Source organism: Leucoraja erinacea, chromosome 17, assembly GCF_028641065.1.
Source record: "Leucoraja erinacea ecotype New England chromosome 17, Leri_hhj_1, whole genome shotgun sequence".
In the NCBI taxonomy this organism is placed as follows: Eukaryota; Metazoa; Chordata; class Chondrichthyes; order Rajiformes; family Rajidae; genus Leucoraja; species Leucoraja erinaceus.
The window spans coordinates 12771663-12785629 of NC_073393.1; the positions used below are offsets into that span (position 1 = coordinate 12771663).

The following is a 13967-nucleotide window of genomic DNA, read 5'->3' on the forward strand; positions in this document are numbered from 1 at the left end:
ATGGAAAATAATCCCTAAACACAGTTTTGCAACCAATCTAAGGGCCCTCACTCAATAGACAATAGACAATAGGTGCAGGAGCAGGCCATTTGGCCCTTTGAACCAGCACCGCCATTCAATACGATTATGGCTGATCATCTCCAATCAGTACCCCATTCCTGCTTTCTCCCCATATCCCCTGAGTCCGCTATTTTTAAGACACTTGTGACAGTTGAGAAATTCCCTGCATCAATAATAAGCCTCTCATTTCTATAGCACTGGGTTTCGATGTTAAGACCCACTTCCCTTTGCAGAAGGTGCTTATCGCTGAAGCACAAGACCAGCCACATGACAATCAGGAGTTTTGCCAACACAGATCTCTGGGTCAATATGCAGTCTGTTTAATAACTTCACTGTGACTTCATTAAAAGAAAAGCCAGCAATAGCGTGACCAGTTCAATCACTCAATCAACTGATAGGATCCTGCCTATCTATCATGATGTTAAACTAATCATGCATTCTGAGCTGCAGCAGCAGCAGCAAGCCTCAGCGACTCCATTCAGGAAGGCAGCTGGCTGCACCGTAAGATTCACTGAACACAACTCAGTCGTAAATAATGCAGAAGCAAAATATTAATTTTTATGACAGGGAGATATTAAAAGATGGAATGCAGTTCACATTCAGATCCTCTCCGCTATAGAACGTCCATTCTTCTGGTTTCTATGGAGATGGAATTTAACATATGCCGAATAATCAAGTATATATCCCTTTGATGTTCAAGGTCGTAAGAAATAAGAGCAGAATTAGGCCATTCGGCCCATCGTCTACTACACCCTTCAATCATGGCTGATCTATCTCTCCCCCCTAACCCCATTCGCTTGCCTTCTCCCCATAACCCCTGTACTAATCAAGAATCTATCTATCTCTGCCTTAAAAAAATATCCATTCACTTGGCCTCCATAGCTTTCTATGGCAAATAATTCTACAGATTCACCACCCTCTAACTAAAGAAATTTCCACAGGATTGAACCTGGGTTTCGGGCGCTGTAAAGCAGCAACTCTACCACTGCGCCACTATGCTGGGCCTAGTTCTGGGTGTCTAGATAGCAGTCTATGGTGTAACTGTCCGAATCAGCACAATTACAATCTCTCCTGCTCATTACTGACAGCAGCAGCGGTCTAACATAGTCCGCAGTTAGTTATAAAGACCTCGTGGTCAACGGGCTGCTTTCCATGGAGCTTAATGACACAGTTGGCTGAGCAAGTAGGCCAGGCCGCAAGGTCACACTGGCACAGATTGATGGATCATTGATGTGGGACCTTGGTTGTCCCTCACCTCCCCACCCCACCCACCTCTGCAGCAAGCTAGTCTGTTGCATCAAACTATTACACTGGAATACAAGGTATAGCAGGCCAGCCAGCAGTCAGACACGGCAAAATCCCCTGCCTGCCCAGTCAATCTTACAAAGCCTTTCTCACACACAGCTGAACATTGGGCACAAATTGACATGCCCGTGACTTGCAAGTACATCACCATTCCTTCATTATTTCTGGAACTCCCTAATCAACAGTGCCACAGGACTAACTTCACCGGAAGGACTGTAACAGTTTAAGGCAGTAGCTCAGCACCATCTTCTCTAGGGGAATTAGAGAGGGGTAGGAACAAAGAAGGGCAGATGCTGGTTAATACACAATAGGCCACAAAGTGCTGGAGTAACTCAGCAGGCCAGGCAACGTTTCTGGAGAACAATGATAGGTGACCTGTCTGAAAAAGGTTCGCAACCCAAAACATCAGCTCTCCATATTCTCCAGAGATGCTGCCTGACCCACTGAGTTGCTCCTGTACTTTGTGTCCAATTAGGGAGGGGGAGGGGGGGGGAGTCCATATACCAAACAGTCCACATAAAACATTTTAGTTTCCATTCTGTGCTTCTCTTTGATTCTCCTGAGGTCATGAAGAAAAGTATTATATAAATGTATTTGTATTCTTGTAAACAGCTGTGCTGGGGCAGGTCCCACAGTGCATCTTCAGCCCAACCCAAGGCCAACTCGATAAGATAGATAAATCAGCTGCACTTTAGGAAAATAAACAGAATCAAGAAAGAAACAGATTCAAATCTGATTTGGCAGTTACAAATCTATCAGTTAGAGAGCACAGCAATAAAACGTGCTGGCAATTGACAGATTAAATGATTGATTGAAAGATACATCAATGGAAACATGCCCTTTGGCCCAGCGAGTCCACGCTGACCACTGATCATCCATTTGTACTAGTCCACGTTATCCCATTTTTGCATCCAGTCCCTGTACACTAGGGGCAATCTTTATAGAGGACAATTAACCTACAAACCCACACACCTTTGGAATGTGGGGGGCGGGGGGGGAAACTGCAGCATCCGGAGGAAACCCACGCAGTCATGGGGTAACCGGCCAAACTCCACACAGACAGCACCCGAAGTCAGGATCAAAGCAACAGCTCTACCGTGAATGGATAGGCCTTGCCATGTCCTTATTGGGTTGGTTTAGATAACGACCAATGCAAGGCTCCAGTATGGGCTGAATGATTCGAGCTCATCGTGAGCCGACGTGGGCAAGTGCCACTGACACGGTGCTTCAGAAGATTCCGGGAAAGAAAAAGCAATTAACAAAAAGAAGCAAATGTATATTTTGCATCAAATGAAGATGATTAGGTTGATGGGGGGGGGGGTGGAAGAGGAGCAAAGGTGGTGGAGATTAGGGAGCAGTAGATTTTTTTTATAATTGTTTCAAGATTTTCCTCTGACAATACTTAACCAGGTCTGTCCATGTACACAGGGTTAAGATAGTCCATCTCATCATTGTGCCCACCTCCATCTCACTGGGTCCATGGGATACCTGCATGACATAATTGCCGTAGCCAGAAGGTGGTAGCTAACAAAGGTGAGAATCCGTTTCTTTAAAAATGCTAGGGGTTTGTTAAACCTAAAACTTAATGTAATGGAACACAAAAATGAAATTGCACAAAATATAATTTTAATGCTATCAAGTGCCCAAACCCTGTTGTTTCCCAGAAGAGGAACCCAAGCAACAGAGATGGGATCCACACGCTGAACTAATGTGAATCCAGATCAGCTTTCCAGTCTGTGCCCTTCTGCCCAGGGAGGTTGAAATTCCCGCCAGGCCATCCTTGTAAACCAGACAGTGATCAACTAATACTGCAGATGCTGTGAACCGCGGTTTGTACGAGGCCAAGTACCGTTCACCCCTTACCTCATGTTGTCAATCCAACAGTCAATGACGAGAGGCAGAAGCAGCTCGAGATTCAGCCAGAGGGTGAAGTAATCCTCGGTTTTCTTGGTGCACACATAGTGCACCACGGAAGGTTTGTTCAGCTTAGCCTCCAGCTGGTTCCCCAGGTCACCTGGAACTGCGCAATTCCAAGACAAGGTTACAACCAGGAATCAAATCACTTGAATAGCATTAGATCACTCTGCCCAAAAACACAAAGACATCAATGCTTGTTGTCGAGCCACACAACTTAACCTCGGCATGTGCCAACATACACGTGGTTGACTGGTGTTGGAGTTCATCAATACATATTTTACAATATTTAATTTAACATGGCTTCATCCAAACTTAACATCGTACTCGATGGCAGGTAAATATGATGAGCATTATAAATCACAGTTGTGTGCATTAGGGGAAAGGGAGTTTGGTTACATGCCTTTGTCTTCCCTTTCTATGAGGTGTTGGGATTTTGTTTTGTTGAGACTGACTTTTTTTACAGTGAGAATGTGTGGGGGCAGCAAGGTGGCGCAGCGGTAGAGTTGATACATTACTGTGCCAGGGACCTGGGTTTGATCCTGACTACATGTGCTGTCTGTGTGGAGTTTGTACGTTATCCCTAAACAAAACAAATCTAAAGATGAAGATGATCATTATTAAATTATCTATCCCAGTGACGTTGAAGGAACTGGTTTTTCCTTCAACACAGAGACCTGGCATCTTCCCACGAGAGCCGACAGGCCCTCAGTTTATTGCTTCATACGATATGTGGCACCTTCAACAACACAGCACAGTCAGGCTAGAATATGTTTGCGGAACCCGATTTGAACAACTGAGGAAGTGCTGGTCGTTGTAACTAAATACAGGCTCTCAGCTGGCTGTTCATGCAGACAAGCGTATAGTTGGCATGTTACAGGACAGTAGCTCTGACATATTTTTGGCAGGATGCAATCACAAAACAACCATAAAAGCCCACTTCTCCCCACGCTTTAGTGGCAACATAACATTCTCATCGTAAATAATCATTATTGACGAACATCTGATTGTCAGAATGGAGTCAAGAGTCCAAGGTTGTATTCTCGTTTGCTCATAAATGGAACATAACAGCCAAATTAACACAGACAACTTAACATAATGATTTAAAGCAAAGATTTATATGACTCATTCCTGTTTATAATTTATATTTTGATGAGTGGCTGTATAAAGCTTTTGGTACTTGACCCACCCAAATCCAACCTTATGCAATTTTGATGGATTTTAAATGGGGAAACAAAAATTGAAATATTGGCAAATAAACAGACTTAGTCTGTCAAAATTAAAAAAAAAACCATTCTGCCTAATTAATGTCCTGCAGCCCATCTTTCTACAATCTTCAAAGGTTCAACGTTTGAGCAATTCCTTCCGAATTCTTTAAAGCACAGTCTCGAGGGATTTTTCCGCTTGGTCATCCAAGAATGGAACAACAAAGCAACGGAGAAATTAGACCTTCTCCAACTGGCCAACACAACAAAAGCAGACAAGCCTGGGACTGCTCTGCAGGCCAAGTTGCATCTATGGAGTATGGACCTTAATGTTTTAGCTTGGTGACCTTCACCAGAACTATTCTGATCAATGGCTGGAAATGTTAAAAATGACAAACGCAGAGCACCTCTTTGGAGCAGAGGTGGTTGAGAAGATATTTGGAAGAGATGCATGAGGTTGTGACTGGTTTAGAGGGGGTAAAAGTGGACCAAAAATAAAAACAGGCTGAATGGTAGTTCGCCCATGGAAGTGCAGTACTTGCCCAACAAGTTCTCACCCCAATGGAATTAGTGAAAAAACACGTTCTGCAAAATTCTTCTGCCGTGCCTCCTAACTGAGTGAATCACTTGCTGGAGGCAGTTTTGGGATGTCCTGAAGCTGTAAAAACATGGTAAGATAAATAGTACATTATTTTTCAAAAACTGGTTGGCTTCCACTGCCTTCTTGAATGGGAGGGTCAATGAAGTAGGCCTTGATCTCTTAGCTTAAGGCAGGTCTCAACCCCGAGATAGGCCATTGACAATGGTGCCGGTGTCAAGAGTGTTTTATTGTCATATGTCCCAGATAGAACAATGAAATTCTTATTTACTGCAGCACAACAGAATATGTAATCATAATCAATAATAACACACTCAGAAAAATCAAACAATAACAGTGCAATAATAATAATAATAATACTATTGTAGTTCATAGCTTATGAGGATGTAGTGTTTAATAGCCTGATGACTGTTCATAATAAACTTTTAAAGGGCGACAGATTTTACAGAAAAAACTAGAGAGAAATATTGTAACTAGGACACATTCCGGTTACCAAGTTCATGGAGTTAAAACCATTCCAAAGTCCACAAGAGTATGCCTGGAGTGACTTTGATCCAAATTCTCCATCGTATAATTTCCTTTAGGAGCATGCAATCATGAGAAGCACGATTCGTTTGGTATCTTGTAGCAGCCAGTCACAAGACTACATTTCTTGGCTCTGATCCCTGACACACCTCTATACTGTTGTACATAAGGCTAAACAGAAACCATGCTTATAATCATATGCTATACATAAATGGACATTGAAACAGGATTCCTTCCTTGTTTCAGTATTTGGTGTGCTACTGATTCATCACTTAAGTAACATGGGAGGGGAGGGGGGAGATAAAGTCATCCTGTTCCTCCACATTGAATTCCATGTGTAGGAAGGAGTTGCAGATGCTGGTTTAAACCGCAGGCACAAAAAGCTGAATTAATTCAGCGGGACAGGCAGCACCTCTGGAAAGAAGGAATAGGTGATGTTTCGGTTTGTGACTCTTCTTCAGACTGTTAGACCCAGCGTGAAGAAGGGTTGCGACCCGAAACTTCACCTATTCTTTCTCTCCAGAGATGCTGCCTGTCCCGCTGAGTGACTTCAGCTTTTGGTGTCTACTTTTATTCATTTTCCTTTATTCATTAATAATGCATTCATTATTAATCACAAGTTACACATGGTTCTATCACCAATTGAAATTCTGTTAGCCTAGATCAATATCCCGCGTTTACACCAGTGTCCTCTGCTCTACAAATAGTGGCCGTTGAATTTGTCCTCTGCTGTTACCCTTTGCTCAATAACAACACACTCAATTCCGTGTCAAATGGTTTGGAGGGTTCAAATCTTATTCCAGAGATAATGAAGGAGTATGTACTGTAAATCTCATTAAAGCAAGCCCCCATTTCCTCTCAGGTACATGTACAAGTCCTAGCATCTTACAATGTGGCAACAGGCCCTTTGGCCCAACTTGCCCACACCAGCCAACATGTCAACGTGTCTGCATTTGTGGCCCATATCCCTCTAAACCTATCCTATCCATGCACCTGTCTAAATGTTTCTTAAATGTTGGGATAGCACCTGCCTCGACCACCTCCTCCGGCAGCTCATTGCATATACCTACCACCCTTTGCATGAAAAAGTTACCCCTCAGGTTCCTATTAATTTGTTCCCTCTCACCTTAAATCTATGTCCTCTGGTTCTCGATTCCCCTATTCTGGGCAAGAGACTCTATGTCTATTCCTCTCATGATTTTGTACACCTCAATAAGATCAACTCAACAATGATTTTGGAAAGGTTTGAAAATGCCATCCAGCCCAACAAATCTCTCGCTTGCTGGAACAACAGCAGCTTCTTGCTGTGACATCAATCCCTTGCTCCAACTATTTAGCTGTCTGGCTCGCATCACTGACTTTCACCCATACATTGTCTCACGACTCCATTTCATTCAGTGAATAAATTGGCTTTGCACAATTTACAGTACATTAAAGCTCCAAACTTTCTCATCAAAACTTAACTCAGTATTAAGTTGCCAACAATTTAATGCAAACTTGCAATCTCACCCAACACGGGGCATAAAATCTCTGCAATGAAATAATTGGCATGACCTACACAGTGAGAGGAAGTTGGGACAGTGCTAATTAAGATGGGCACGATGGTAAGCCATTAAGGCCATTTTTATTTTCTTCAAATTCATTAAGCTTCAGATTTTCATTTTAGAGATGTCTTCCTTCATTCAAGTGTAGCAATGGTACAGGAGCTTTACCTGCCATTAAAAGCAGGACTACTTAAGGACATGGGCCATCCAGCCTTTCAAGTCTCCTCCACCATTCATTGACATCCTACTGTTTTTCTGACTATTTTACAGCATTATCCCTGTAACCTTTGATTTCCTAAATCTTCAGATCTTATCGATCGGTGTTTTGAATGGACATAATAACTAGGCCTCCACAGCCCTCCAAGGTAGAAAAGTCCAAATCAAAATATTTCTCCTCATCTGAATTCCACATTGCCTAACCCTTATTCCAAAACTGTGATCCCTGGTCCTCGACTCTTTGGCCAGGAGGAACCTCTGGCCCCTCAAGCACTTTTAAGAATTCTCCAAGTTTGATGAGATTTTAGTTTATAGTTTAGAGATACAGTGCAAAAACAGGCCATGCGGCCCACAGAGACTGTGCTGACCAACACACTAGCATTATCTTACACACTACAGACAATTTACAATATTTACTGAAGCCAATTAACCTATAAACCTGCACAGCTTTGGAGCGTGGGAGGAAAATGTACAAACTCTGTACAGACAGTACCCATAGTGAGGATTGAACCCGAGTCTCTGGCGCTGTAAGGCAGGAATTCTACCGCTCGCCACCATGTCGCCATGATCTCCACATCTTTCTAATCAGTGGAGAGTACCGTCCTGGTCTACGTACTCTCTCCCCATATAGTAAACCCATCCTTGGACCCAGTCTCGTCAATTCGCTGCCTGCCCGCTGTGGCAATGACATCCTTTTCTGAATGATGGTGGCACCGGATGGTTGATGTGGTGCAGAAGGAATATTCAATTCCCTCACGGCATGCTTAGGAAAGGACAGGTTGAGAGGAATATGAGGGCACACACTGGCTGGTGGGGTTAGTGTCGGTGGGACATGTTTGTGGGCAGTTGTGCCGAAGGGCCTGTTTCCACACTGTGTGACTATGACAACTGAACATTTTAATTTGCGAAGGAAAACAGAAAACGCCAGTTAACAAATTAAAAAAAAACAGGAAATGCAGCCTTCCCCACTACTTGTGACACCAATGAATATAGCAAACCAACAGACAAACTAACAACAAATGACTCGCACTGTGATCATAAATTTCACACAGCAAGATATGTTCCCATACTTGAAAGAATTTAAACATCTCCTCTAGATAAATCAGTCATAATTACTAAGTTATTATTCCACCTTAAAGCTGGGTGGATTAGTGTCAACTATCCTTGCTCTCCAGAGATACTTCCTGACCTACTGAGTCCAGCACTTTGTGGCTTTTTGTTCTCCACAACAAAACTGCTCCACGTTTATAATTCTTCACAAATTTCTATTCATGTTTAAACAATGACGCCCATTTTACACCATTTCCAACGGTCAAAATTACCCCAACAGCTTCTTTCTCAAGCGATAAAGCAACTCATGGCCTTGCCAAGCTCACAGTAAGCATTTGGTACTTATCCGTTAGATTATGCAGCAAAAATATAATCTGAAGCTGTGAAAAAGTATTTGTGGATTCCTTAGTAGCAGAGTCAGGGTCAATGGTAATGGAGATAGCTGAGGCTTAATTGTAGAAGACATGATAAATATACCAACAAGAGCTTGGACCAAGGGCCAAATGAAAATAGGGTTTCAAAAATTATTTATAGTACTGGTCCATCTCCGATTTTCCAGCATTCTTGGTTCTAGAGTCTTTCTCGATTATCTGTTTTGCCAGAGCATTAGAGGTCATGGCCTCCAAGAGCCCAACAATACCGGAACAGTTATGCGAGGTTTCTGGATAGGCACATGGATGTGCGGGACATGGAGGGACATGGATCATGTGCCTGGAGGAGATTAACTTGGAATCATATTCGGCAGAGACATTGTGGCCCATGGGGCCTATTCCTGTGCAGTACTGATTTGCATTCTATAAGAAATAGTAGAATTGGGCAGTTTGGTTGGCCCTTTGTCTGCTCCACTATCACATAGTACTTTTTTATCTTTGCTCCACTTTCCTGCATCAACCCAATGTCCCTGATGGCCTTGCTATATAAACAGAATCTATCATTCTATGCCTCGAATACACCCAGCAAATAAGCCCCCACAGCCTTCTTGCACAGCAAAGAAGTTTCTTCATATGTCTGTCCTGAACCACAAACTCCTTGTTTTGGATCTGTGACTCCTAGTTCCAACACCCTGCCTGGGCAAATATTATCCCTGGTCTCTCCATCAACACTTTCAACGTGACTCCCTCTTGTCCTTCCGAACTCAAAAGGACACAGGCCTGATTTGCACACTGTCTCCACTGATGACAAACATCCAAGGAATCAACCACACCAGTGAAAAAGGGTCCCGACCCAAAACGTCACCTGACCCGCTGAATTACTCAGGAGCTTTGGGCTTTACTCAAGATTCCAGCATCCGCAGTTCCCTAAAGGACACAGAGTGCTGGAGTAACTCAGCAGGTCAGGCAGCATCTCTGAAGCACATGGATAGGCGACGTTTCAGGATGAGACCCTTCTTCAGATCCTGCAATATGAAGTGTCTCTCAACCACATCACTGTGAGTCTGGAGCCACAAAAGCTCTGCCTGGGCAAGCGCACAAAATCTCTATCCTCTTGATAGTAGTGAATCAGGTGATGGATTTTTATAACAGTCCCGTTGCAACTCAATCCTATGGCATTATTTCAAAGATATCTGTACCATACATTATCTCCTGATGTCACACTGAAGCTTACACATCCATGACTGCATATACTGGTTGTGTGTAAAATAACTACTCCGTTTGCCTGTGTTAGCATGCAAAGCAAAGACAAGTTGGGGCATCCCCAGGTCTAAGCAGATTGTCATGGGATCAGGAAACCACAGGACTGCTGCAAAGGAGCCACTTAGTTCCAGTCCAGACTTTGGCACTAGGCTCTCAGTTGTGCAATCAATTGCAAGCCCACACCATCAGGATAAGAAGAACGAGAAGTTCTCAATGGAAAATAATTTCTGACAGAAATGTTGCAGATTTGGTACAAATTATATTCCACTACCAGCTCATAATATTCTGGAATGTACTGAATGGGGGGGGAGGGGTCTGGAATAAACTAAATGGGGGGCGGATAAAACAGACACATGAATGGCATTTGTAAATAAATGGAAGGGAAACAAGTGAATGAGTGAACACAAACTTGAAGACACTCAGTGGCCCAACACTCCCTTGGGTCCACAAACCTGTACTCCAAGATGAAAACCTCAGGCTGACGACATCCAAACCAGCCTCAGCAGTGTCTGGGCAGAGTTCGTGTGCCTTCCACCGAGGGCAAAGTGTTGGAACAACGTTGTTGACACATTTGGCACAGCAGAAACATTAACACGATCAGATCAAAGTAAGTGTGACTAAGTCTGGAGCGTTCAGGCGCAGAACGTTTTCACACAACACCTGGTGGGTGTCTAGAACCAGCCGCCGGAGGAGGTAGTTGAGGCAGGGACTATCGCAACGTTTAAGAAACATTGAGACAGGTACATGGATAGAGACAGGTTTAGGGTGATATGGGCCACATCGCAGGCAGGTGGGATTAGTGTAGATGGGACATGTTGCCCGGTGTGGGCAAGTTAGAGTTAGAGAGTTAGAGTTTCCTTTATTGTCATTCAAAACAATAGTTTGAACGGAATTGCCTACCTTGCATCACCGGGCAACATGTCCCATCTACACTAGTTGGGCCCAAGGGCTGTATCACTCTCTATCACTCGATGACACAGATTGTGTCTCCAAAGTGTTCAAGTGAGGAGACCTGTTAGTGGTTTACTTTCAAACTCATTTAAAGAAAAAAAGACAAAAATCCTTTCAGAATCCGGACCACCATTGAACGAAATGAGCACATGACGGGCGACGCGTTAAAAGCGGGTCTGTACATGTTGAATAAATGACAAACATAATCCCCCCCCAACTCACCCCCCAACTTACCCAGTACAACGGGCGGTCTGGTTACATTCAAGTGGCGCCTTAAGGATAACTTGTCGCTGTTGCCGGTGTAGGAGAAGGCGGCGGCGGGACAGGCAGCTGCCGCCAGGAGGGAGAGGAGGAGGCAGAGGTTGGAGATCATTGCCCGGCTCTCCGTCTCCGTCTCCGGGCCCGGGGAGTGAGTGAGTGAGTGAGTGAGTGGGAGGGAGGGAGGTAGCTAGTACACTGCTGGGCCCGGGCCGATGTGAAGCGGCGGCGGCGGCGGATACAATGTAGCCACTCGCTACAGTCAGTGTATCAAGTGGTGGCGACGCTGCCAGCCCAGGTCACGCGAGCCAGCACCTCCCGCCCAGCCTCAGCCCGACCATCACAAGCAAACAGCAAAGACCGCAGCCGCACAGCAAGGCGCAACTAAACACGTCGCCACCCCCCCCCCCCCCCTCCCTGTCAAGGCAGGAGCACTGTGTGACGCTGCCCCCGGCCTGCGGCCGCCGGTATGACTGCTCAGCAAAAAACAACAACGAGCCTCAAGACTGACAGCAATAGAGAATTCCTCCAGATATGCAGCATCCCTACAAGACTATATCCTAGAAATGAAATCTCTCCAGAGATTTCATTTCTAGGATATAGTCTTGTAGGGATGCTGCATATCTGGAGGAATTCTCTATAATTCTGATGTAAAAATGAAGAATAAACAGGGATGGCTAAACTAAGTGTACGTGTAATGGCAATTTCTAACTTTCCCAGTGTCTTCTTTTCCGTTGCCGTTGCTACACAGGTAAGTGGGAGTCATCTTACGCAGACCAAAAAAGAACAGATCTTCCTGTCATTATTTCCAGTCTCGTGTTGTTGCCAGATGTTGCCTGTCTCGCTGAGTTACTGCAGCTTTTTGTGTCGTATCTTCACTTTGCCATAGAAACATAGAAATTAGGTGCAGGAGTAGGCCATTCGGCCCTTCGAGCCTGCACCGCCATTCAATATGATCATGGCTGATCATCATTGGCACATAATTAAATATTCTTGACTCCTGACCAATCTTTGCTCCTGACTGTTCAGTTTAATCATGTATCGACAATAGAACAGCAGCACAACCGGCCGGCAAACACATTGCACACAGATAACAACCTGACATGGCTTTTATTTATGACCATAAACATATGTATATGGTTCAGTGGTGTAAGTTCTGTCTTCACAATGGAGTCGTGTGTATTTGTCGCCTTCAACCAACCTGATTACCATACTCACCCCCAGCTCCCTAACCCTATCACCAGATGACCATCAGAACGTTTAAAAAACATATATTTGTCTTTAATATTTGGTAGTTTGCAGGTACAATCGCAACGTTTTTCGCATGTACTTCGCAAAGTTTAAGAAACATTTAGATAGGTACATGGACAGGACTGATTTAGAGGGAAATGGGCCAAACGCAGGTAGGTGGGACTAGTGTAGATGAGACATGGAAGATAGACACAAAATGCTGGAGTTACTCAGTGGGACAGGCAACATCTCTGGATAGAAGGAATGGGTGAAGTTTTGGGTCGAGACCCTTCTTCAGACGGAGTCGGGCGAGGGAGGCACAGAGATAAGGAAGGGTAAGATGTGAAAACAAGATCAAAGGGGATGAACGTCAAGGAAAATGCAGAACAGATCATTGTTAGCTAGTGGAAGGTGGCAACAAAGCATACAGAGATACAATTTGACAAAAAAAATAGTGACATGTTGGCCGGTGTGGTCGTTGGGCCGAGGGGCCTGTTTCCATGCTGTATGACTCTATGACTAACTAAAAATGAAAATGGCTTTTGTTTTATAATTTGAAACTAAAGGGAGTTTTATAATTTGAAACTAAAGGAAGGCATGTGACGGGATGTGAAGCAGACCTGCCCGGTTGGTCCCTCCATATCATTTAGTTGTGTGACCCAATTCCAAATCACCCTGGCCTGGAGTGTGAGGCTTTGAAGAAGGTATCGGGCACCTGGTTAGCAAAGATGAAACAGTTGACATTAATTTAAGTCCCTGGCTTATCTTCATCATGATTAATATTGACATGCCTAGTAATATTGTATAGATTTTCACATCCAAAAAGCCCCAGAGCTATAAGTAATTATTGATTTTAAAATATTTTCTCAAAAGCAATGCAGCTTTTCAATATACTTTACTATCACTCCTCATATGAATATTCCTTGAAGATTGGCTGAGAAAACTAATGGAAACTGGCATCATAAAAACAATGATGCTGTTAAGTGGAGTTGCAATCGACAGCTTGAATGTCCTGGGGGAAAATGTATATATTGAAGCAATATTTTCGATATGAGGCAATAAAACAACCCAAATCACGACAATGTGTTCATCTTTGGGATTTCATAGACTTTATTGTAAACCAAGGGGAAATGTTTTGGTTTAGTTTAGAGATACAGCGCGGAACAAACTCTTCGGCTCACCGAGTCCGCGGCAACTAGCAACCAACCTGTGCACTGGTACTATCTACACATTCGGGATAATTTACAATCTTTAACTAGATCGATGCCTTTGTGGACCTCTGTTGTGCATGATATATAGAAACAACTTGGATGTAAATGCAGATGGTTTGGTTCGTAAGTTTGTAGATGACACCAAAACTGATGGAGTTGTGGACAGTGAGGAAGGATGTCAAAGAATACAGTGGGAATTTGATCAATTGGTGCGGAGAAATGGTAGTGGGATTTAATCTGACCAAGTATGAGGTGTTACACTTTGG

The 13967-nt window shown here is 43.8% G+C and overlaps 1 protein-coding gene across 1 annotated transcript in view; it reads right to left on the bottom strand.

Annotated features, from left to right (window-relative positions):
- pla2g15 (phospholipase A2, group XV) overlaps positions 1-11758 on the bottom strand; it is a 32438-nt gene extending 20680 nt beyond the window's left edge. Inside the window, exons 1-2 of the mRNA XM_055648564.1 lie at positions 11237-11758; positions 3229-3385 (exon numbers count right to left, since the gene is read on the bottom strand). Coding sequence (XP_055504539.1) covers positions 3229-3385; positions 11237-11375 — 296 coding nt within the window. The 5' untranslated portion in view covers positions 11376-11758. The remainder of the gene's footprint in view (positions 1-3228; positions 3386-11236) is intronic.
- Between the last annotated feature and the right edge of the window lie 2209 nt (positions 11759-13967).